This window comes from Rhinopithecus roxellana, chromosome 12 (assembly GCF_007565055.1).
Source record: "Rhinopithecus roxellana isolate Shanxi Qingling chromosome 12, ASM756505v1, whole genome shotgun sequence".
Taxonomy (NCBI): Eukaryota; Metazoa; Chordata; class Mammalia; order Primates; family Cercopithecidae; genus Rhinopithecus; species Rhinopithecus roxellana.
The window spans coordinates 54,637,904-54,661,319 of record NC_044560.1 but is presented as its reverse complement, the minus strand read 5'-3'; the positions used below and the strand labels follow the sequence as shown (position 1 = coordinate 54,661,319).

The window sequence follows — 23,416 nt, the reverse complement described above, 5'->3', positions numbered from 1 at the left end:
GGAACAATAGCTGGTCCAACAGTGGGGTGAGGGTAGAAGGGCGAGACCATGAAGAGCTCTGACTTCATTCTTCTAATGAAGAGGCACTAGTGATAGGAAAAGCACCTGACAGAGGAGAATGAGCCACATGCTCACCTTTGGTTAGCCGAGCCTAGGTCTGCCCTGTGGACTATGACCGCATGGGGGCCAGAGGCTGCCCTGCCTCCTAACCCTGGGAGCCCAGCGGGGCTGGGCAGAAAGCCGTGGCTTATGAATGTGTGCTGAAGGAAGGAATGACCAGATGCCAGCCTCTGGGAAGGAGCGCTTGTCGGATTTCCCATCTGCCATTCATTCTGACCACACACCTTATGCTGGTATAAGGCATAGCTGATGAACCAGGGAGGGCTGCTTCTGTTTTACAGGTGGGGAACGCAAACTCAAATGATACTCAGGTGAAATTCACCAGTGAGAGAACGCAGGCGCACAGGTGAGACCCAGCTCCCCAGGTCACAGCTGGTCTCCATCAAACCCATGGTAGCAAGCCTGGGAGGAAAAGGATCAGAGGCTCCCAGACACACAACACCTGCCTCCCAGCCTCGACCTCCCTGGGCAGCTCCTGTGCAGTGGAGCAGGGCACTAGGAGTCAAGGTGGCAGGGGCTAAGGGAGGTAAATCAGGTGGACAAGATGAAGGGAAGTAACGTGTTAAAGGGTCAAAAAGGGCCTGGTGCTTAGGCATGCCAAATATGTTGGTCAAACTGGAGGGTTAAACACTTAGCTAGAGGATCTCAAAAATACCCAGAACCTCTTCCACACATCAGTGTCACTAAGGCTGTGTCATGCCCCTAAGACTCCCTTCTGGAAAGAGAAGAAACCCTGAGGCAGCTCTTGCTCTTGGGTAAACTGAAAGACCTGGGCCTCTAGAAAAGAACAGTCCCAGACATGCCTACAACAGCTCTAAGGTCTCGAGAGTCAACCCAGCACAGACACCAGGTGAGGCTTCACACACATCATCTCAAAGCATTCTTGCAGCGGACCTAAGAGGTCAGGGCTATCACTGCCCCCAATTACCAGATGAAGCAACTGAGGTTCGGAGAGGTGAACTGACTTTCTCAAGGGAACCCATGTACCCACCCAGGCTGCGTGACACCAGAGGCCGCCAGGAAGGACAGACCACCTTCACAGAAGGTGAAGGAGGGATGGGACCCAGCACCGGCCTGTCCAAGACAGAAGGGACAGATGAGCTGACTGGCATGCTGGGAGCTCCAGGCTCAGCTGCTGGTCAACACGGATCCTGAAGCCCAGTCATCTTTCCACAGCAGTAATAAACCACTACTGATGTGAACATAGATTTCTGAGTTTCTTCTGAGACAGGGTCTCGCTCTGTTGCCCAGATTGGAGTGCAGTGGTGTGATGGAGGCTCACTGCAGTATCAATCTCCGGGGCTCAAGCCATCCTCCCACTTCAGCCTCCAGAGTAGCTGGGACTACAAGTCTATGCAACCAAGCCTCACTAAGTTTTTAATTTTTCTTTTGTAGAGACAGGGTCTATGTTGCCCAGGCTGGTTTCAAACTGGCCGCAAGCGATCCTCCTGCCTCGGCCTCTTAAAGTGCTGGGATTTGCAGGTGTGAGCCACCACGTTTGGCCTGAATACAGTTTTATATGTATAGTCAATCCTCACCAGAACTCCAAAAAGGACACAGTATGATTTGCTGCATGATTGTTCCTACAGCACAGCTGAGGAAACAGTGCCTGAAGACGTTGGGTCACTGCCAGGATCACACTGCCAGCCAAGTGCAGGGCCATCATGCTCCAAAGACCCTGTTCATAGCCATTCTGTGGCCTTCCTGATGCCGAGCTGGGTGCCCTCCCATCCCTATGTGTGTGCCCCTCTACCCCACCAAGTCCCCAGTCTCTTTGATCTTGAGCAAGAAATAAGAGATGTGGCTTTTCTTTTCTCTTTTCTTTTCTCTTTTTTTTTTTTTTTTTTTTTTTTGAGACAGAGTCTTGCTCTGTCATCTAGGCTGGAGTACAGTGGTGTGATCTCAGCTCACTGCAACCTCTGCCTCCCGGGTTCAAGCGATTCTCCTGCCTCAGCAGTCGCGTGCCACCATGCCTGGCTAATTTTTCTATATTCAACACAGATGAGGTTTCACCATGTTAGTCAGGCTGGTCTCGAACTCCTGGCATCAGGTGATCCGCCCACATCGGCCTCCCAAAGGGCTGGGATTACAGGCATGAGCCACCATGCCTGGCCTGAGATGGGGCTTCTCTGAGAGAAAAGTTTAGAGGATCACAGGCGGGCCTGGCCCAGGAGCTTCATGGATTCTAAGGCCCTCTTTCGGAGAGGGAATGTTTCAGGGAGAGGTTGCCTGGGAGTTAACTTAGGCAGAAACAGGACATGAACTGACCCCATACTGTGGGTCCCTGCACTCAGAACCGTGCCTCACATTGAGCAAGATGCTGGAACGGCCTCTGACCCCCAGGGCAGTGCCTGGGCCCAGAGCCCAGCCCAGACTCCCCTGAAGGGCAGGTTCCTCCCACAGTGGCATGAGCTTACTCAGGGGGTCTATCCTGATCCATGTCATGCCAAGGCGTGTTATTACAGGATTCTGCTGGAATTATCTTCCTCAAACCTCTTCTGCCACAAGGACTAAGGAATTTGACTTTTTTTTTAAAAAAAAAAAAAAAAAGAAAAACCTCAGTACAATTTGCTGAGAAGATAGGTGGGGACAGGAGCAAAAAGAGAGTCCACCCCTCAGTCAGCTATGAAGAGACAAAACAAAACTACTCTCCAGCCCCGCAGGAGTCTCCACTACAGTCCCCCTATGAGGGGCATAAGGACCTCGTGGGGGCAGAGGAAGCAGCCACGGCACCATGCTGGGAGAGCTGCCAACCTGCAGCAGAGCAGCTTCCAGGCACAGGGGAAAATCACTCCATTCTAAGAAAATGCAAAGTAAAAACTCAGGTCCAAAGGAGAAAGGATAAACCAGCCCAAGCTCTTAATAAGCATGAGGTGAAGGCAGCTACTGACACCCATCCTTCCAGTATCAGATCCACAGAAGCCAGAGAGTCGGGAGTCAGTTTACAGCCTCACTTGAGGGTTTGGCCAGGAGCCGCAGCAAGAACAGAGCCCAGGCCTCCCAAATCCAAGAGGCCAGAGACTCCTTCCCCATTCCCTCCCTCAAAACGTTAAAGAGGCGAGTGAGAGTCTCATCCCGGGCTTGGGAGGCCAGGAAGAGGTGGTGTGTAGCCCAGCGGGGCTCTGTGGCATGGGGCTGGCTCTGCGTTAGGGGGCAGTCGAGGCCCAAGCAGCCGCTGGGTGCTTTGTTACCGAGCAAAACTCCCAGGCGCTGCCTGCTGATGCATAGCTAACTGGGCGGCAGACATTGATTTATGTTCAACTTTCCATTTCATCAGTGAGAGTTACGGTGCTACATGTGGAGTTCACGTTTTTCAGAGGGGGAGGGAGAGGCGGCTCGAGTGTGCAGACACAAACATGTCCACATGCGTACACACAGGCATGCGTGCACACAGGCACGCACACAAGTCAGGGCCATAACTTTTTTTCCTATTTAAGAGGGAGGGCGACCGGGCTGAGCCAGCCGCCGCTGAGGCAGCCTGGCACGTCAGGAGTAACCTTTTGTCCACTGTTGCTAGGAGCCCCAGTGCCGGTCATCTGCCGCTGGGCAGACGTTAGGCACCAGGCTGGCTGCCGGGCAGGGAGGGGAGCACAGCCTGACCTTTGCAGGGGAGGTGTTGGCAAGCAAAAAAAGGCTTTCTTCCCTCTCCTCTGCCCCAGGCCTCTTTTCACTGGCCAGGAGACTGTGGGGGGCAGGACCAGCCCAGACCCATGTGCTTCAGAGTGGCCAGCACCCCCTCACTGGACAGAGGAGCAAGCTAAGGCCAAGAGAGGGAAGGCTGGCTCCCTGAAGACACACAGGGATTTGGCAACAGGGCTGGACTCCAACCAGAGTGTCCCACTCCCAGGACGGGGCTTCAGACTCAAGAGCCTGCAATGGGCTTCATCACAGTAACCAGGTGGGGGCTGCCGCTCCCAGAGCCAAGCCAGTTTGGAACAGGTGGGGCCTAGGGGTGGGGAAGAGCAGTGGTTCCCCACCTCCAACTGTGGCCTGGAGCCCAGCAGTTGGGGCGCCCCGCCTCCTCTCTAATCCTTCTCAGCAGGGGTGACACTGCCTTCTGTCAGTCTGGAGGCGGACAGCATGGCGGAGGAGCAGGAGGGGGTGGTGCTTCTGTCCCCTGGAGGAGCGAACACATCCACCCCTGACACAGCACCTCCGTCCTCCTCCCCAGTAGGAGGCCACATCTATCAGACAGACTCCCCCACCTGCAGGGAAGCAGACAGGGCCAGGGGAGGCCCAGAATGGGGAGGGGGTTTTATTCCCCCACAGACAGGCAGTTATCAAGAAGCTGCAGATCCCACAGACCCATCCAGACCTGTCTTCCTGAGCAACTAGCCCATTTGAGCCTCAGTTTCTCATCTATGCGGTGGGAATGCTATTGGTTCTTAAGACTATCTCATAGAGTCAAATGAAATCACAGCAGGGGACAGGTTTTCTAACTTGGAGAGTGCTTCCACCAGCAACTATTAACATAAGAGGGTATCAGACAGTTCTACTCTCAGGCCTGAGAGCACTGTCTGGGGTGGGTGGGGAGGGCTAGGCTGGGCAGCCCCAGGTAAGGGGTCTGCTGAGATAAGCAAGCACCAGCCTCGGCCTCTCACCGCCACACCTGCCTCCTGCCCCTGACCTATGCAGGCAGCAAGCTGGGCCTCCTTTAGGTTCCAACATCCACTAGAGGCCACCAGCCACAGGCAAGGAAGCTGCCCTCAGTCTCACCCAGCCGCCACTCCTGCTCGGGTCACAGCCACCTCCAGAGGGGAACGCAGCTGGACTCCACACTGGCCAGCCAGCCAAGGGCCCAGCCCCTCCAGGCCATGGAACCTCTTCCTGGGACTGCGTTGCTCCCCTTGTTAGGAACCTTCCATGGCTCTCCCCGACTTTAAGTCCTTCCTGTGTCTATTCCTGGCTCCATCTCCACACCCCAGTCTGCCATCCAGGCCCCTGCCCCAAACTCGCCCCGTCACATCACATCCTGGCACAGGCTCCCTCTCGCCTGGCACACTCTCCCACCCCTATTCACTGCCAACTGCCTCCTCCTCCTCAGTCCAAATGTCAGCCCCTCGGAGAGGCTTCCCCAGACAAGCCATACTGGCTATGCCCCGCACCTGGCCCCGACAGTATTCTTCCTGTCAACCTCTCCAGCGTGGCACACAGTCACTGCCTGCCCCCTTCTCCATCAGACTACGAGCCCCTTGAGGGCAGGGTCCGTGGCTACCTCTTGGGTGGTTGACAGGTCCCTGCCCTTACACACCATGTCTGACCAAGAGGCTAAGGGACGACCAAGCAAGCCTGTCCGGGTCTCACATGATCCAGGCTTAGCTCCTTCCCTTGCCCTGCCTTCACTTCACCATCTGTCAGATGGGTGGGGACCCCGGCACCCCGCAACCAAGCTTCCACTAGTAACAGGCTTTGGAAACCAAAAGCAAACAAGGTGGTTTAATTCTTCCCAAGTCTCCACTTGTCACAAAACTTGTCCTCGTCAGCACAGAGAGGCCTTTCCTGCCGCAGCAACTTTCTGGCAGGAGGAATGTCCGCTCCCTCTGCTGGCTTCTGCTTCCCGCTGGAGAGCAGGGCAGGAAATGGACAGCATTTGGCTCAGCTTTTGGGAACTGCCCCAGTTGCTGCCAGGGGTATGTTCTCATTTACTGGGCTCTGACCCTCCCAGTGAACACATCACCCACCCCACAGCTCACAGTGCCCAAGGCTCTCCACTGGCATCCTGCCACTGCTTAGTTACCACCACTGTCAAGCAGCTCACCACTTCATCATTAATTTGGCAGATGACAGAAATGTCTTCCATGCAATGATTCAAATTGGCTTCCCTTTTCTCTTCTCTGAAGGACTTGGAAGCTGGGGCTGAGGGCTCACAGGAGAATGTCTGAATACATGGCAGGTACTTCAGATACTTCAAGACAGTCATCAGAGCCCTCAGGAGGCTGCCCTTCTCCCAGAGAAACCCCAGCTACTTCTGCAGAGATGAAGAAAGATTTTGGGTCATGCATATTTCTCTCCTCTCTTACTGTCTAGGTCGTATCTCTGGCTCTTGGGCTACACACAGTATTTGCTCTTCCTTGCCCTCTCCCCATAACTAATGGGAAGGGTTCTCTAGGAACCTCAACATCTTTCTAAGGCTGGTGGGCCTGGCTGGCAGGAATGAGGACTCAACGGAAAGGGATGTGTCAAATACTCCCTACTATCCTTCACCAAGGTGGCAAGTCCCTACTATCCTTCACCAAGGTGGCAAGTATCTAGATGTTCAAAGCAGGATGAGCTAAGCTTTTGGCAACAGGAGCTGGGACCCCTCCTCCAGGACTTTTCCAGAGAAGGCAGTCTTTAACCCTGTGACCTCTGCTGGGTCCCTGTCACGCAGCATCCATCATCAAGATGGTCAGCTACTTCCTGGTTGGGTGTGGTGGCTCAGGCCTGTAATCCCAGCCTGAGGAGGCTGAGGTGGGTGGATCACTTGAGGTCAGGAGTTCGAGACCAGCCTAGCCAACATGGTGAAACCCCGTCTCTACTAAAAATACAAAAATCAGCCGGGCGTGGTGGCAAGCACCTGTAATCCCAGCTACTCAGGAGGCTGAGGCAGGAGAATCACTTGAACCCGGGAGGCGGAGGTTGCAGTGAGCAGAGATCGCAAGGTAGTCAGCTACTTCCTGAGCACCGGCCACAGTGCCCACGTCCCTGTCTCCATGAAGCCACTGGAACAATTACAGAGTAACTGTTTTGGAACACAGATCTAGCCAAGACATTATCCAGCCCAGAGTGCTGCCCTGGTTTCCCACTGCCCACTGGATCAAGCCCACACTCAACAAGGTCCTTCAACAACTGCCTGGCAACCTCTCCAGCCTCATCTCCCGCTGAGCACCTGTCAACCACCTCATTCCAGACACCATCTCGGCCAGGGCTGCACTGCCTGCAGGAATGCCCTCCTGATTTCTCAGCTTGGCAGGCAGGCAGGCCTGTCCTCTGTCCTGCCACAGAGCATGGATTACCTGTCAGTCTCTCTGCTAGGCTGGCTGCTCCTGTGGGCAGACTATGGTTGATTCAGTTCGAGCCTGGAACCAAGCCCCATGCCTTGCATATCAGAGATGGCCAGTGACAGTCATAACCACAGTCCTTTCTCCTTCTGTGATTTCATTTCCCCATCTATAAATGAGAAGCTTGGACTAGATCAGGGATGGCAAATAGGACATGTACCACCACTGACACATTCACGTTCATGGTAGACATTGCCAGTCACTATCTGTTGAGCCTGGACAAACAGCTTCAGAATCATTCTCACGGTGTTCTGAGCAGCCACCACACATCAAGCAGAGCTGGCATTTGAATGGAAACTTATTTGCTACTTCTTTAGATAAGAATTACGATTTGTCTATCTCCTTTTGGTCTCTCCCACCTTTTCTCTAATTCTCTACTCTCCCTGCTTCCACCGTCCAATCAGATGTGTATCTACATTTGGACTTTGGAGTGTTTGTGGAAGAGCACCCCATGAGGAACCAGGAAATCTGGGTTTAGACTCTGATTACAGCCCCCGGTTAACTTCGGGCAAGTCCTTCACCTTTCTGAGTCTCACTTTTCCAATCTGCATGCCTTCTCTGCAGAAACACTGTGATGAAAATGAAAGTAAGTTGCATGTTTAAAAACACTATGTAACTGAAAACAATTATTGGAATTTAAAAACAAAACAAGAAGAAAAACAGCCTGTACCCAATGCTCAGTTCTCCATGACCCCTGCCCTCTTGTGAGTCCTGTTTTGGACTTAGAAATCCTTACTGGACAGTGCCCTCCTTAGGACCACCTTAGGGCCAAGGAACTTAGAAATTCTTACTGGACAGTGACCCCTTAAGGACCAAGGAACCAGGGGACCCACCCAGATCAGTGAGACTGGCCAAAGCCAAGCTGGGTTCGCCAGATGTGCAGCCCAACCAAGCTAAGCTGTGTGGAAAAAAAAAAAAAAAAAACGCCACTGTTTGATTATGTAAAATCCATCTGGATCCAAAGCAGAAAATCAAAGTTGGAAGGGCCCTCAGAGACCACCTGGTCCAGCCTGCTCCATCTACTGGTAAGAAAACTAGAGTCCAGAGATGAGGAGCAACTTGCCCAAGGTCACTCAGCAAGTATGCGGCCAAGTCCTCTTTGTCCTTCCCTGCTGCAAAACACCAGAACACCACTCCTGAACTCCCAAGCCAGCTTCCTGTTAGGCCCTTCCTGATCAGAATGTTGGATCTGGTGCTTTGGGGCTGCCTGGGCTCCTCTCCTGTAATGTGAGCGATACAAATAAACTCAGTTCAAACATTTACTGCATCCTTAGTATATGCCAGGTGCTGAGGATGCCAATATTAGGGCAGTCTTTTTTTTTTTTTTTTTTTAAAGGAACTCAGAAGTAGAATGCCGTTGCTAAATTCTACCAACACCCCAAGAACCCCATACTATTCCCCAATAGTGAGGTGTGGCCAGGTCAATTTCCAAGGCACCTCCCTGCCAGACCTTAACTTGCTACCAGAGACATCTCATGCCACGGGACCGGAGAAGTACTGCCCGCCTTGGAAACCTGGAAGTGTTAGAAGAGAAAGCTGACGGCAGACCCTCATGTGTGGATGGCCAAAACTTCTGACCCCAGGAGCTGAAGCCTGGCAGTCAGAGGCCTGCAGAAGCAAGGCCCCGTGTTGCTTACTGAGGGACCGGGATGGAGGTGGGCGGCTGCTCCCTCCCACCCAACCTGGAGGCCTGGGGCTTCTACATTTAGGACCAGCTAGGGGTGAAGTCCTGACCTGAAAACTGGGCTGGCCACCCTAGGCCAGGGTCTGGCCATAGCTGGCTCAGCCATCCCAAGCTGACTCCCTGGTGCAAAGCCTTCCTGCGGCAGAGTTTCCTACCCAGGCCTTGGCCAAGCAAGGGAAGGAGTGCAATTGTTGGTAGCAGATAAAATCCTCGATACCATCTCTATTTCCCTTCTAATATCAGAGTGGCCGCCTGCAATACTAGTGAGGTGCAGGGCTGGCAATCAATAGCTAATACTCCTGTTGTAAGCAGGCCTACTCCGGAAATGGGCAACCAGTACCTCCTTCCAGAGAGATACCCTTTCCCCTTGGCAGTGATCCCAGCCTGAGCGGTTCAGCATCATGGCCGGGAAGGACCAGGCCAGGTACCTGGCCTAGCCCATCCCCCTGCATGTGACTGATGGGGAAATGATGCCAGGAAGTGAGAGAAAGGAATCACCAACATCACCCAGGAAGCAGAGAGGCTAAGCCATTGCTCTCTGCTGTCTGCTGGATGACCCCGTCAGCTCTTGATGGCATGCCGTGCCTGGGAAACAGAGGTGACCTCAAGTCAAGAAGGTCCAAAAGTTACCTCTGTTTGATGGTGGCTAGTAATGGCTAAATAAGGACAGGAATTAGTCTTGGCTTTCTGACCACACAACCCAAACGTCACAGGGGAGGGCCCAAGAAGTATGCCTGGAATTAGGCCTTAGCCATGGATGATTATACCAAAGCAGGAAGTTGGGAGCTGCCCACATATCAGGCAGACCTGAGTCTTGTCCTAGAGTCAGGCCAAAATAGAAGTCAATGGCCTATTTTTAAAACATACAACTGGGTATTGTCTATCTCTTTCTACCACAGTAGTCTAATCTGCACCGGACACCCAGGTGCCAGCAAGCAGCCTCAATCAGGATGCAGAGATGAAGCACAGTACCTGGGTGGGTCCACCAGACAGGGAAGCCACACCTGCACTGTATCAAGAGCATCTATGGCATGTGAGCCTAGAAAGAATTCCCAACTGGACAGAATGCCAGTGGGAAAGGCCCACTGATGGGTGTGGGGCGCCATCTGCAGTGGCCAAGAAGATGCCTGCCTTGGTGAGTATGAGCCTCTCACACACTGGCCCCTTGGATTTCCTCCCTGGGAGAAGGACAGCAGCCCTGCTGGCTCCTGCCTTTCTTGGGCCCATGGGTTTCCAGCATTTTAAGCTCTAACTCTCAATCCATCTTCAATATGTCTGCAGCCTTGCCCCAAGCTGAGACCCTGGCAATGCCTGGTCCAGTCCCAACCTGGAGCTCACACACCTATTTCTGGGGTTACGCTCATCTCCACCCCTTGGACAAGGCTCCAGTTTTGGCAGTGTTCTGGGAATGCATACAGATCCACATGTGGCCATCCAATGCTCCCAATGGCCATCCTGCGTCCCTCTCTCTCCTCCTACCACCATCACATGACCTGCCACTTCTGTTTTTGGGGAACACCTGAATTTCACTGCCGTCCTTCTTAGCTGGTGAGCAGCATGTCCCAGCCCTCTTCTCTCAGGAGTTAACACCAACCCAAATACAAAATCTTGCCAAGTAGAATCATCTTCCAGGTCATCTCTCTCCCAGAGGGAAACCCCTTTAACGTTCCTAGGAGATGTTTGTCAGTCTTTGCTCAGATGCATCTAGGGCCAGAGAGCCCCCCGCCTTGATGTGGGGTGAGCCCGGGTGCTAAATTCTGGCCTACACCAAGCAAAAGTGTCTTTGGACTTTGCCTCACTGGTCCTAGTTCTGGATTCTAGGGCTGCACAGAAGAAATTTCTGCCTCCCTTTCCACGTAACAGCTCTTTCCATGTTCTTATCTGGGAGTGCCAATCTTTCAAAAGGTGTGGGGAACTCGGGCGGATTCTCAAACTCAGCTGCCGACAGGCTTGAAAGTGAGAGATGTTATGATCTTGAGTGTCATCATAAAAGTTCCTTACAGCCCTGCACACTATACCTCTCTAAGATGGCATTTCCCAGTCTCAAGTTGGCTTAAATCACATGAACCGCCGAGGAGAAGGTAGAGATGGAGGAGGCGGTGCAGAGAGAGTGGCAGCCGTGCCCAACCCGGCAAAACAGAAAGCCCAATTTCACACACCCCAGAAAAAGCCGAACAAGGTGTCTCTTGGAGAAGGCCAGGCTCTCGACCCACGTGGGATCTGTTCCTGCCTGTGGCGGGCAGAGCACGGGCACAGATGCTTGTGGGATGCTGTCTGTGATCACACTCGGAAAAAATCAAGTGGTTAACCAGAGGGAAAGGATTCTGAGACCTGCCAGGATGGTGGGTTTTGGTGTTTTTTTTAGATTACGCCTAAGGTTTGTAGTTTGGACAGGCAAAGTAAACAATGACAACAGCAGCAGCAACAAAACAGAAACAAAGAACGATTTACTGATATTTTTTAAAGTCTTTTGTTAAAAGAAAGCTCCACAGTGGCCTGGAAGCAGCCCCCACCGCCTCCCTGGCCAGGGGCAGACTGTGTCGCGCCTACAAAGCTGGCATGAAGAAAGCAAACTCCAGCAGAAGTGCAGGCAATGCAGGAGGTGTCTGCTTTCCCATCTTTTTCTCCCTCTCAGCTTTTAGAAGGGCTGGTGAAAGGAATGGGAAGGGAAGGATTTGAACCAGCATAAAGCAACTGTATTTAGACCATGGCAAACTGAGCTACTTACTTCTCTCCCGCCCTCCCACCTGCCCAGGGTCTTGGCCTGGAATACAAGGTGGAGCAAGAGACCCACGGGCCCCGCACGTACCTGAAAGAAACCTGGCGGGATGGGGCCTCCCGGCATCCCATCGTTGGGGGGAATGTTGCCAAGCACGGGGCTCGGGGCAGCTGCTGCACTCTGTGGAGACAACAAGGCAGAGGGTTAGTGGCCAAACCCCCAACCAGAGACACAGAGTTCTGACCCCTGGCCTTGGCTCTCCCCATCTGCCCGCATTCCCTGTGGACCTTCCTCACAGGCCACTTTCTACTTATATCCCTCCTAGCATCCCAGGGAAGTGTCATGTTCCCACTGACAGGAAGCAAGTAGGGCTTATACACTCAGACCTGGACTCAATTCCCAGGTGCGGCCCCCACTGAGGAAGGAACTAATTCCGAGGCTCTTTTTCCTCATCTCTAAAATGGGAGGGCTGGGCATGGTGGCTCACACCTAAAATCCCAGCACTTTGGGAGGCTGAGGCAGGAGAATCGCTTCAGCCCAGGAGTTCGAGACCAGGCTGGGCAACATCAGGAGATCCCGTCTCTACAAAAAATAAAAAATTAGCTGGGCGCAGTGGCATACAACTTCAGTCCCAGTTACACGGGAGGTTGAGGTAGGAGGATTGCTTGAGCCCAAAAGGTTCAGCCCTATCTCTAATAATAATAATAATAATAATAATAATAATAATATAAAATGGGGGAGCAATGTCCACCATTCAGGGAGGCTGCAAGGACAGCCTGAGACAAAGTGCCAAAGGTGCTTCCTGCAGTGCAGAGCAGGGGTGCATGGCCAACGTGCAGTGGCTGCTCCTGGCATTATATGGCCCTGGGCCGTGTCTGCCCACCTACTCTTGAGAAGCTCTTGGCAGGCGAGTGATTTATAAATTTCTGTGCCCTCTGCAAATGGTTGGCATGTCATATAAAGCAAAAGATCAATAAATATCCATGACTCAATGAATAAGTGAACAGACCAACTGGGAAACACTACTGGAGAGGGTGATGGAGGGCAGAGCCTGTTCTTTGCCCTGCAGGGTCCTAGGTGCCTCATGAGAGAGAAGGGCCTCATGAGGTGGGGGGACCGTCATTCCTTTTCTCTTTAAACGCCGCTATTCTGGCATTTGCCTGGTATATCTGCCACAACAAATGCCTCCCAGGGGTGAGCAGACATTGCTCTCCCCAGCCTGGCCTCCTTCCAAAGGATCTGTGTGCAACCTATTCAAGGCGGTCGGCGCATCTGCGCCTGGCCCCGTGCTCACACAGGCGGGGGGTGAGGCTGAGGCGTCTGGGCCCCAGCCCTGAGGAAGTCACAAGTCTGACAGTCCTACCTGGAACTGGGCCCTGCTCCTTCCCACTGATTCTAGGCCTCCAGGGGCTCCTCCTACAGGAAGCCTACCTCCAACCTTGGTGGTCCCCAAACCCCACCATGACTGAGAAAGTGAAACTTGATCATCTATCATCGCCCAGGGTTTTGACTGATTCTCTGGAAGAGGAATGAGCCCCTTGGGGTAGGAAACAGAACGCCTCTTTTCCTCTTAGAAACACAGCCTCCCATCACCACCTTCAAGAAGCCACTCTCTTTCATCAGTGGTAAAAGAGGAACCAGACGCCAGGTGTGGTGGCTCACACCTGTAATCCCAGCACTCTGGGAGGCCAAGATGGGCAGGTCACCTGAGGTCAGGAGTTTGAGACCAGTCTGGTCAAAATGGCGAAGCCCCGTTTCTACTACTAATACAAAAATCAGCTGGACGTGGAGGTGGGCGCCTGCAATCCCAGCTACTTGGGAGGCTGAGGCAGGAGAATTCGCTTGAACTTAGGAGGCGGAGGTTACAGTGAGTCAAGACTGTGCCACTGCACTCCAAGCTGGATGACAAGAGCAAAACTCCCCATCTCAAACAAAACAAAACAAAACAAAACAAAACAAAAAGGAACCAGAACCTCTAACTTCCAACTCTGATGGAAGGAAATGAGGTAATGTGCAAATCCCACTAATACACTGCATGCAACAAAGTGAACAGACAGACCTGGGAAACAAATGCACCTGGTTTTCAGCACTGTCACCTCTACTAGTAAGTGGGATGACTGTGGGCAAGCTACTTGAACTTTCTGAATTTGCTTCCTGTAAAAAATACGTTAGCTGTTGTCCTACCTCCTCACCAGGATTGTGGGGAATAAAGTAACAGAATGGGCTGTGTTTTGTAAGCTGGGACAGCTCTGTGAATCTGGAAACAGAGAAGCAGGGCATACAGTGGGTGTTGAGCAGACCCAGGTGAAGAGAATGGGCAAGCTGCATATTACTTTTCAAAATGATTCTGCTTACAGAAAAATAGCCCTCTCTGCAAAAGCTATCCTGCCAACCATCCTATAATGTGTTTACAAGTTTCAAGCATCTCCAAAAATTGGGATTGTAGATCTCCCCATCACCGAGGTCTGAGGTCACGGGCCCCTGCCTTGCCCGTGCCTCACCCCTGCCTGGCACTATCTGAGATGGGGCCTTGTGGGGGAATCGCCAGCTTATCCATTAGCTGCATTACTGCTGGCTGCATTATTGTTTCTCTGTGGTCAGTGGTTCTGTGAAAATGGCAACTTTTTGTGATTAACAGCCAACAATCACTCCTTGGCAGCAAGAGCAAAAGACTTGTTTTAAAAGTGAGGTGAGGTAAACACCCATCTACGTTTTCTTCAGGCTCTTTCAGAGACTGGTGTTACCCTTAACAATTTTATTCTTCTTAGGTACCGTTATTTAACCAGTTTATTTTGTTTGTTTTTAGAGACGGGGTCTTACTATGTTGCCCAGGCTGGTTTCATGTGATCCTCCCACCTCAGCTTCCCAAAGTGCTGAAATTACAGGCATGAGCCACCACACCCAGCCTATTAACCAATGAAATAACAGGCATTAAATCTCAGTGTCTGCTAATCTGGCAGTTAGTACCCCTTTGGTATTTGGTATTCGGAGTTACCTCTTAGGTCATTACCTTTTGAAATGGTTTGCATTGGCCACTTGTAGATCTAATTTTATGGCAAATCATTCATGTCCTTTGCTATTTGGGTATTTGACTTATTACATATGGAGAATCTAGAATAATGGTAAGTTATAATTTTTTTAAAAAAAAACTAAAAATTATTATTATTATTATAATTAGAGACCTGGTCCCCAGGCTGGAGTGCAGTGGCCCGATCATGGCTTATTATGGCCCCAAACTCCTAGACTCAAGGGATCCTCCTGCCTCAGCCTCTCAGGTAGCTGGGAATACATGTACACACCACCATATCCAGCTAATTTTTAAAATTTTTTGTAGAGATGGGGTCTCACTATGTTGCCCAGGCTGGTCTTGAACTGCCCTCAAGCAATCCTGCCACCTCAGCCCCCAAAAGAGCTGGCATTACCAGTGCGAACCATCGTGTCTGGCCTACACAAAATTTTTAAATGAAAACTTGAACCTGCGAGTGCTTTGTTGCCTTATTTATGAGGCTCCTTCACTCTAAGATACCATTTTCCTATGAGATCAGGACTGAGTCAATGGTTCTAGGAACTGGAGGTAGTGGGTAGTCCACGGTTCTTTGAATGCAATGGCCAGGGTCACCATGGTTCTAGTAAATGCACAGTGTAATTCTCTGAAATGTGGGGTGGAAGACAGAGTTTTACTGTTCTCCAATGAAGAAGGACAAAAAAACAAGACCATGTTAGCAGTGACTAAGGGGCAGGAAGCTGAGGAGACGCCTTTATCATTTAAAGCTTCTCCAGTAGCAAAATTAAGTCGTCCTGCAGTGCTTAAATTTGTGCCTTGAATTTTGATAGTTATTGCTGTTCCCCTTTGATTATGAAGCAAACATGTGCTCATAACAAAAAAAGGACAGAAAAGTACAAAGAAGAAAACGAAAAGCAGCAACCAGTGGTATAGGGCAACAAAAGAGTTAAGAGGTTGGGAAAGGCTCAGAAATAACTTGCTCACAAAATCTAAACCAAGGTACCCTCCCCCCACCCATATTTATGAACATTACACTGAATCCCTGTACCGACGCTCCTGCAGCTCAGCGGCCGCGGGGCCTGTTTCTCCTGTCTCTGAGACCCAGCACAACGTGAGGCATACAGCAGGTGTATTGGCAGGATCTAGAATAAGGGTAAGTTGTAACTGGAAAAAAAAAAACCCTTAGAAATTATTATTATTATTATAATTAGAGACCTGGTCCCACAGGCTGGAGTGCCGTGGCCCAATCATGATTACTACGTGTATTATTCAAAGACCTGCTAGAAGCTGACTGTCCGGAGCCAGTCCTTTCCAGACTGCAGGAATCGGCCTCTCCTGATGGTTTCCAACTTTGAGCTGGAGCTCCATTGAGGCACTCAGCGAAGCGTCTCATGTTTTCTCTAACAACCCAAAACCAAAACCCCTGAAAACCCTCATCATTCACCGAGGCCCACAGCACGCCAGGGCTGTGGTGGGTGAACGGGCTAGAAGTCCCCTGTGGAAGAAGAGAGAAAAGAACATTGGATTCAGAAGCTCCTAGCTGGGAGCCCATGGACAGGGCCCTTTCTTGTTCTGGGACTCAGTTTCCCCATGTATCCAATGATGGGGTTAAAGGAGATGACCATTAAGGCTCTTTTTCCAAGAGACTTAGCTCTCCCCAGCTAAGTCTACACACCTAGGGGAGCTAGGACTGGAAACAGCAGCTCTTACATGAACAGGACAGCAATCCTCTTTCCAGGGGAACTGGGTTTTAACTCTTCTCTGTTCATTATAGGCCATTTTGTGATCAAAGATTAAAAACTACCCAGAGACCTCTTACCTGAGTCACAGATAACAGTGACTGACATTTGGGTTCCAATCGCCCAGGCCTTCCTCACCAATTCTTATCCACTTTTTGGACTCGAGGAAGCCAACTCAAACAACCCATGCAGTTTGGTAACTCGCACTTTAAACAACAACAACAACAAGGCTGGGCGCGGTGGCTCAAGCCTGTAATCCCAGCACTTTGGGAGGCTGAGGCGGGCGGATCACGAGGTCAGGAGATCGAGACCATCCTGGCTAACACGGTGAAACCCCGTCTCTACTAAAAATTACAAAAAACTAGCCGGGTGAGGTGGCGGGCGCCTGTAGTCTCAGGTACTCAGGAGGCTGAGGCAGGAGAATGGCATAAATCCGGGAGGCGGAGCTTGCAGTGAGCTGAGATCCGGCCACTGCACTCCAGCCTGCGCGGCAGAGCGAGACTCCATCCCAAAAAAAAAAAAAAAAAAAAGACAGCAACAACAACAACAAATAAAGCTAATTTAAAATTCTTTTCTAAACAGAAAACAGGCCTTAAACAGGGTGATGCAGCCCATTCCAGCCAGCTGCCGCCTCTAAACCTACAGTCAACTTGAAAATCCCGAGGTGCTTTCCCAGAGCACTGCCTGAAGTTTGCCATTCCCAGTCAGGGAGACTTGCGAAGAGGACTGATCCCACAGCTCCCTCTCTAAACAGTAGGGTTTCTTGATGATCCCAGGACGGGTACATAGCCGTGGGGCTCAGGGACTGCCCCTGACTCCGCCCCATCCACGCTCCAACGGGACAGACACATGCCGCTACAACCAGAGATCCCCCGCAATCCCACTCCGAAAGGACACCTGAAAACCTCAGCACCAGCCCAGCCCCGCAATCCTACTCCGTAAGGACACCTGAAAACCTCAGCACCAGCCCCGCAATCCCACTCCATAACGATACATGAAAACCTCAGCACCAGTCTCACTCTAGGAGATGGATACTCCCCCTCTACCCTCCACGGCAGAGAAGCAGGGTTCAAACCTGGGGCCTACCTACAGCCTCAGAAAGGTGCTTCCAAGAGAAAGCGCCTTGGAAACCAGGTTAAGGAATAGAACTTTCTGCTCTAGGCAATGGTGGGGGACTTCTACTGTTCCGCCTCACCCTGAGCCAGGCACACTCACGCTCGCTCAACAAATCCCAATACCACCAGAGTACCCCAAACTACAGGAGCAAGTGGATCTGACAAGTCCCCACACTCCCAGTGGCCTCTCATCCCACCCAGAGAGAGAAGTATCTCATAGTAGGCAACAGTGTTCACGCTTTTCCTTCAAGAAGCAATGGTCCAGGGGCATTCCCTGCAAGATACTATCTTCTGGCCTCATTTCAAGAACCCCAGCTATCCTCACTCACAAACTAGCCTGGGATCCCCCCTCCAACCCTCTCTTTAAAATTAGTTCTAGGCACATGAAGCTCCTGGAAAACTGAATAAAAACAAATGCTCAGAGGGAAATGTGGGACTCCTGCCAGGTCGGCCAACCCCTCCTGACTGATTTACAAGGCTGCAAAATGGTACTTTGTTCTGCAAATCCCCGCCCCTCCTTGCCCCGCCCTAATACTCAGGCCTTGGCGTGCAGCAGCTTGGGGGCCACATGCAGAAATGCATGTGCAGACGACTTCCTAGACTGAAACTCAACACAGGCTGTGTGGCCCAGGGCCCAAAACACCAGGGGGTGGGAGGCGTGTGCTGGGGGTGGAGCCATGTGCTCAAAGCTGGGAAATGGAGGTCACTTATGGGAGCTTGGGGCACTCCTGTGATGATGACTACATGCAGAGAGCAAGTGAGACAGGAAGCCTCCAAGTGACGCCTGTCTGGTGGCCTGGGGAGGGAGGGAGGGAGGCTGGCACTGGTTTCAGCAAGACAGGGGCTTCTGTGCAAACTATGGAGTAACCTGGGTCCCTCTGGGGCCAGGTTTCCCAGAGGGAATTTCAGCAGCATCAACAAACTAACGACACAAATCAGGAATGGAAGCGACTGGGGGAATGTTACCATCCAGATGGAAAGACCAAGACGGACAGAATTGGGGTTCAAAGAAGGGAAAGGGACAGGAAGAGGATTCCTGGTTTCATATGCAGACCACAGAACAGAATCAGTTTTGGAGAACAGGGGCTCTAATTGTACAGCTTGGAGAAAACAGAGCTGTTGCTACGTGAAGAGGCAGAACCAGCTGACGTTAAAAATAGGTTTGGATGACACACAGGCGTGACACAGGATCCCTGCCTTCAAATAGTCAGGGGGCCACGGTGTGGGAGGAGGGATGGATGTGCCTCCTGGCACCAATGGATGGCCCTGGGTCCAACAGCAGATGCCCTGAGCTACAAAAAGCCTCTTGGCTGCCTGAGGGGGCAGGCTGTGATAATTTGGGGTCACTCCCAGTTGAGACATGGCACAAACCATATTAAAAAGGGATTGCCATAGGACCCACCACTGCCTGGGCCTGGGGATTATTAAGACAAAAGAGACCTGGACTGAAGGTCCCAGGATCAGGATTCCAGCTGTGGCTGCAAACCACCTACTGTGTGATCTGATCAGGCCTTTCTGTCCCTGGCCTCCGCACAAGGCAGCTGGGGTCCGCTCCTCCAGTGACACTGTGGGTATCAAACGAGCTCTTCAGCAAGCAACCTGAAAAGGGCCACCTATAGACAAGAAAAGCCTCCACCTGTCACAGTCAGGCCATGAGACCCAGATGAGGGTGGTCCTGATACCTGAGCTTCTTTTACTAAGTCCCAGCTCACATCTGCCACCTGGGTAGGACCCTGGAATGCAAGAAGGGCTGGAGAAGCAACTGCCTTTTCATTTTGATGCTATAAATCAGCGGGGGTGAGGGGGTAGTATTCATTCCCCAACATCGCTGGGAAGACGTGATTTGTTTTCCTGGTAAGGAAACTGAGGCACAGAGAGGTGCACTATTTCAAGGTCAGGCAGCTAAGTGGCTCTAACGTTAGTCCCTTTGTGCCTCCACCTTGCATCTTGGGTTCAAGAAACAAAACCACAGTTCACTTTGGGAGGCTGAGGCAGGCAGATCATGAGGTCAGGAGATCGAGACCATCCTGGTTAACACGTGAAACCCCATCTCTACTAAAAATACAAAAAAAAAAAAAACAAAAAAACAAACAAAAAAAAAACAAATTAGCTGGGTGAGGTGGCAGGCGCCTGTAGTCCCAGCTACTCAGGAGGCTGAGGCAGGAGAATGGCATGAACCTAGGAGGCGGAGCTTGCAGTGAGCCAAGATCCAGCCACTGCACTCCAGCCTGGGTGACAGAGCAAGACTCCATCACAAAAAAACAAAACAAAACAAAACACCACAGCCATGTACTGCCCACCCCTGTAGTTCCCAGGAAAAGTTCTGTGTGCTTTGACTCTTATGAAATAGCCGGCACTTCATTAAACACAAGAGAAGCACAATCCATTCCTGTGTTTGAGACTGTCTATATGTTTTGTGCTTCCCCAAGTAGCCGGACCTAGCTCTGCTCTTTCTGTCAAATACTTCAATGAGTTGGCATTCACCAAAGGGTGTGTGTGTGTGTGTGTGTGTGTGTGTGTGTGTGTGTATGCACGCACATGTGTATCAAGGAATGCAAGATCCCATTGAAGAGTCTGTTGAATCTAACTGACCAATTACCCTGGGAGGAAGAGAAACAGGTGGGGGCTGGGGGGAGCTGTAAAAAGGTTACAAGTGCTTTTTACACACCAGATGCATCAGCAAACACTCGCTTCTGGGGCCACCCAGACTGCGCTGTGCTCACCAGAGCAGACAACAGGGAATGGGTCTGCCCCGCAGGTCAGGAGGATGCAAGGAGTTGTGGTGACAGAGAACTGAGGGACAGGGAAGGTGCTCTGGGCAGGCACTGTGAGCGGGGATTAAGGGGATCAGGGAGGCTTTGTGGAAGAGATGGTACTTGAGCCGGGGCCTTAAAGAACGGCAGGACTCGAGGATGCAGGAGGTGATACAGGGGTGAGAGATTATGCTGTCATTTTAACCCTCCCTGGGCACAGGGCCTCCTGACAGCCTCTCCTTAGAGAGCAAATCCCTCCAGGACGCCACCTGCCCCCTGCACCATCTCCAGGATAGGGGGTGGGTGTGGGGCTTGTTCACTTTCCCTCCCCCAGGATGGGGGGGACTCCCCCACAGGAGAGGGGCCAGCCACCTAGTCAGAGAAGGCTCACTGTCCCTAGGCTGTCCCTAGGCGGTCCCTTGTGACCCAGCTCATGGTATGGCTCATCCAGTCTCTCTCCCTCCATCCTCCCAACAATCCGCAGTCACTACCAGAACACAGAGGCTCTGAGGAGTAAAGGGACTTGTCCAAGGTCACATGGCCAGAAATGGGCAGAACCAGAAGTTAAGCCCAGATCTGCTAACACCACAGCCCCAGCTCTTGGCCGTACCTCAGCTTCTTTGATCCAAGTTTCAGAATCGACACTTAAAAGTGGTCACCTGCAAACAGGTCAGGGCCCAGTCCTTCCATTCACCAGGGGTTGAGTCCTCGGACACCTCACTTTACCTTCTGCGCCCCTCATCATTTGCTAAGAAGGGAGCCCCCTACCCTCTTGTAGGGGGCATGGGGAACTTAAATATGACCCTTAGGTAAGGTGCCCAGCCAGGCTTAGCCAAGGTGAGGGTTCAGCAACCGGCAGCCCAGAGCCAGAGACATAGCTCCAGGCAAAGGACCACATGCTGATGTCCTAAGATTCCCTGACCACAGCAGGCTGGGGATGGGGAGACGAAAAGGGGCTGAAAGCTGTGGAAAGACTAGGCCTTCTGATGGACAGAAAAGCTGCTCTTCTGAGAAAGGGCCTCTCTCTTCTTAGTGGCCACCTTAGAAAAATACTATTTCTTTTTTTAAAAATGAAAGAAAGGTACCACAGTAAGAACATTTCCCCCAAAAAAGGAGGAAGTGAATTTCCCAGGCTGAGAAGTCTGAGGCTACCATACTGCCAGGCCCTGCCCATTCATCCCAGGAAGCACCCAGCTTCTTCTGGGGACTAGATCAAAGATCACTGTTGGTAAGAGGTGAAGTCCCATGTATTTAATAATTAGTACCTGGTGAGAGAGTGAATCCCAGCCAGCACACCCTCCTCCACAGGCAGATACCTCCCAGCTGGGCCACATGGCACAGGGCGCAGGTCCCAGGCGTGTGCATGCAAGACAAGGAAGATTAAGGGCTAGAGGTCCCCCCCCAGATGAACACTGCAGAGTGGATCAACAGCTCAGTATTTGTACAACGCTGATTTTCTTCTTAAAGAGAAATGAGCTTCAGGCCCTGGTTTACACCATTAGCAAAACACACACACACGCGCACACACATTTCCCACTGTCTTAAAGGAGCTACTTACAACCACAAACATGTCATAGTAGGCCAGTGACAGCTCCTTAACAAGAACACTGGCAGTTGCTTCTGCAAAGTGGAAAATTCCCTGGCGTGGACCCGCGCACACGCTCAGTTCCAATGACAACTTAATCCTGCCAGGACCGAGGTGTGCAGAGAACAGAAAAGCACCCGCTTCTAGAAACTTTATTTATTTATTTTTTTAAGTTTAAAATACATCATTAAAGGCAGGGCCCTCAGAACATCTTTCAAGGATGGGAGCCCACACTCTCCTCAGTAAGCATCAAATTTAGTGGGGACCAAGTCACTTTCCCTCACCTCCTCCTCTGCTGTGACAGGACACAGTCTGACAAGTTCACCCAGGTCCCCCAATGCCGGGGAAGGGGCACATAATTCAAACCCAACACCGCCTCTTCTGTGTAAATGAACAGCCGGGAGTCCTTGAGCTCCTCAGGCTAGAAGGGAAGGCAGTGAGCAGTGGACCACCGTGGTCTGCACAGCCGTCCCAGCGCACAGTTGCCACACAGGCTCGGTGCTGAGCAGATGCTGTCTAAGCCTTTAAAGCACGCACTAATTGCGCTAATTTAGCTAACAGTCTCTGTTTCGTCCCCCACTCTGAGTCAACCAGTGTCCTTTGGTACTGCTGGAGAGATGCAAGCTGTTGACTTTAGTGTTATTTTGTCAGCCATTAAACGATTCATCGGAGTCATTAATTGATTTATTACTGCTGCCTGCTCAGAGAGTTTAGCAAATAAAGAATGATGTAGGTCACAAAGCAAAGGAAATTGGACCCAACAACACTACGAGGCACTGGGCACTTAGAGTGTCTGCTGCTGTCCATTCAAGGCAGCCCTCCACACCCAGCTGTCAGACAAGGAATAGCGGAGGTGGTTCTCCTGCCTGAAATCCAGGTGCCAGCCTGCATCCTGCTCAGGCACCGGTGCTGCCAATGGGGAACCTCGTCTGGAGCCTCTGGAAGGCTACTCTCAGGCACCTGCCAGATACAGCTCAGTATGAAGGGAGAGAGGCCCACACTGACCCCCTTACCCACCAGGTGGGCGCTGAGTAGCAATGGCTGGGCCTGCAGCTGAGCCCTCTAGTGTTCTAAGAAGCCAAGGACAGACCCCTCAGCCAAGACTCTACTCCCCTGGAGGTAACAAGCTCCAGCCAGTCCCTCCCTCTTTCTCCCCTGCACAGCCTAAGGGAGTGGGAGGAATGCCACAGTTGGTGCATTCACAGGTGCCTCCTAATGCCTGGCCTTTCATGTACTTATCTCTGATCCTCTCAACAGCCCTATGGGGTAGCCCCGCATTATCTTCCCTGTGTCACAGAGAAGAACACTGAAGCTCTGAGAGCAGAACAGCCAGAGGCTGCATCGCAGGCCAGGAAATGGCAGTCCTGGGATTCGAACCAGGTCTATCTGACTTCAAAATCCACAATTCTTCCCCTCTACCAAATTCTTCAGACTGACACAAGAGAGGCCTACAACTTGGCCTTAATGAAAACTCTGACAGAAACTAGCTAGGTGACCAAGAGCAAGGCAACCCCTTCCCCTCTCAGAGCCCCAGATGCCTCATGTACAAATGACAGGGTGGGTGAGCCCCAAAGCTACAGGAAGGGATGAGAGTCCAGGTCATGTCCTTCTACGGCCCCAGCTGCTCTGGCCACTGTGAAACCTCATGTCAGTTCCC

At 51.7% G+C, this 23,416-nt stretch overlaps 1 protein-coding gene across 2 annotated transcripts in view; it reads right to left on the bottom strand.

The window, feature by feature from the left end:
- The window catches only part of SSBP3 (single stranded DNA binding protein 3), a 181,542-nt gene that overhangs the window by 43,334 nt on the left and 114,792 nt on the right, over window positions 1-23,416 (bottom strand). For both annotated transcript variants that reach the window (XM_030941629.1, XM_030941628.1), the window contains exon 5: window positions 11,654-11,743. In XM_030941629.1, coding sequence (XP_030797489.1) covers window positions 11,654-11,743 — 90 coding nt within the window. The remainder of the gene's footprint in view (window positions 1-11,653; window positions 11,744-23,416) is intronic.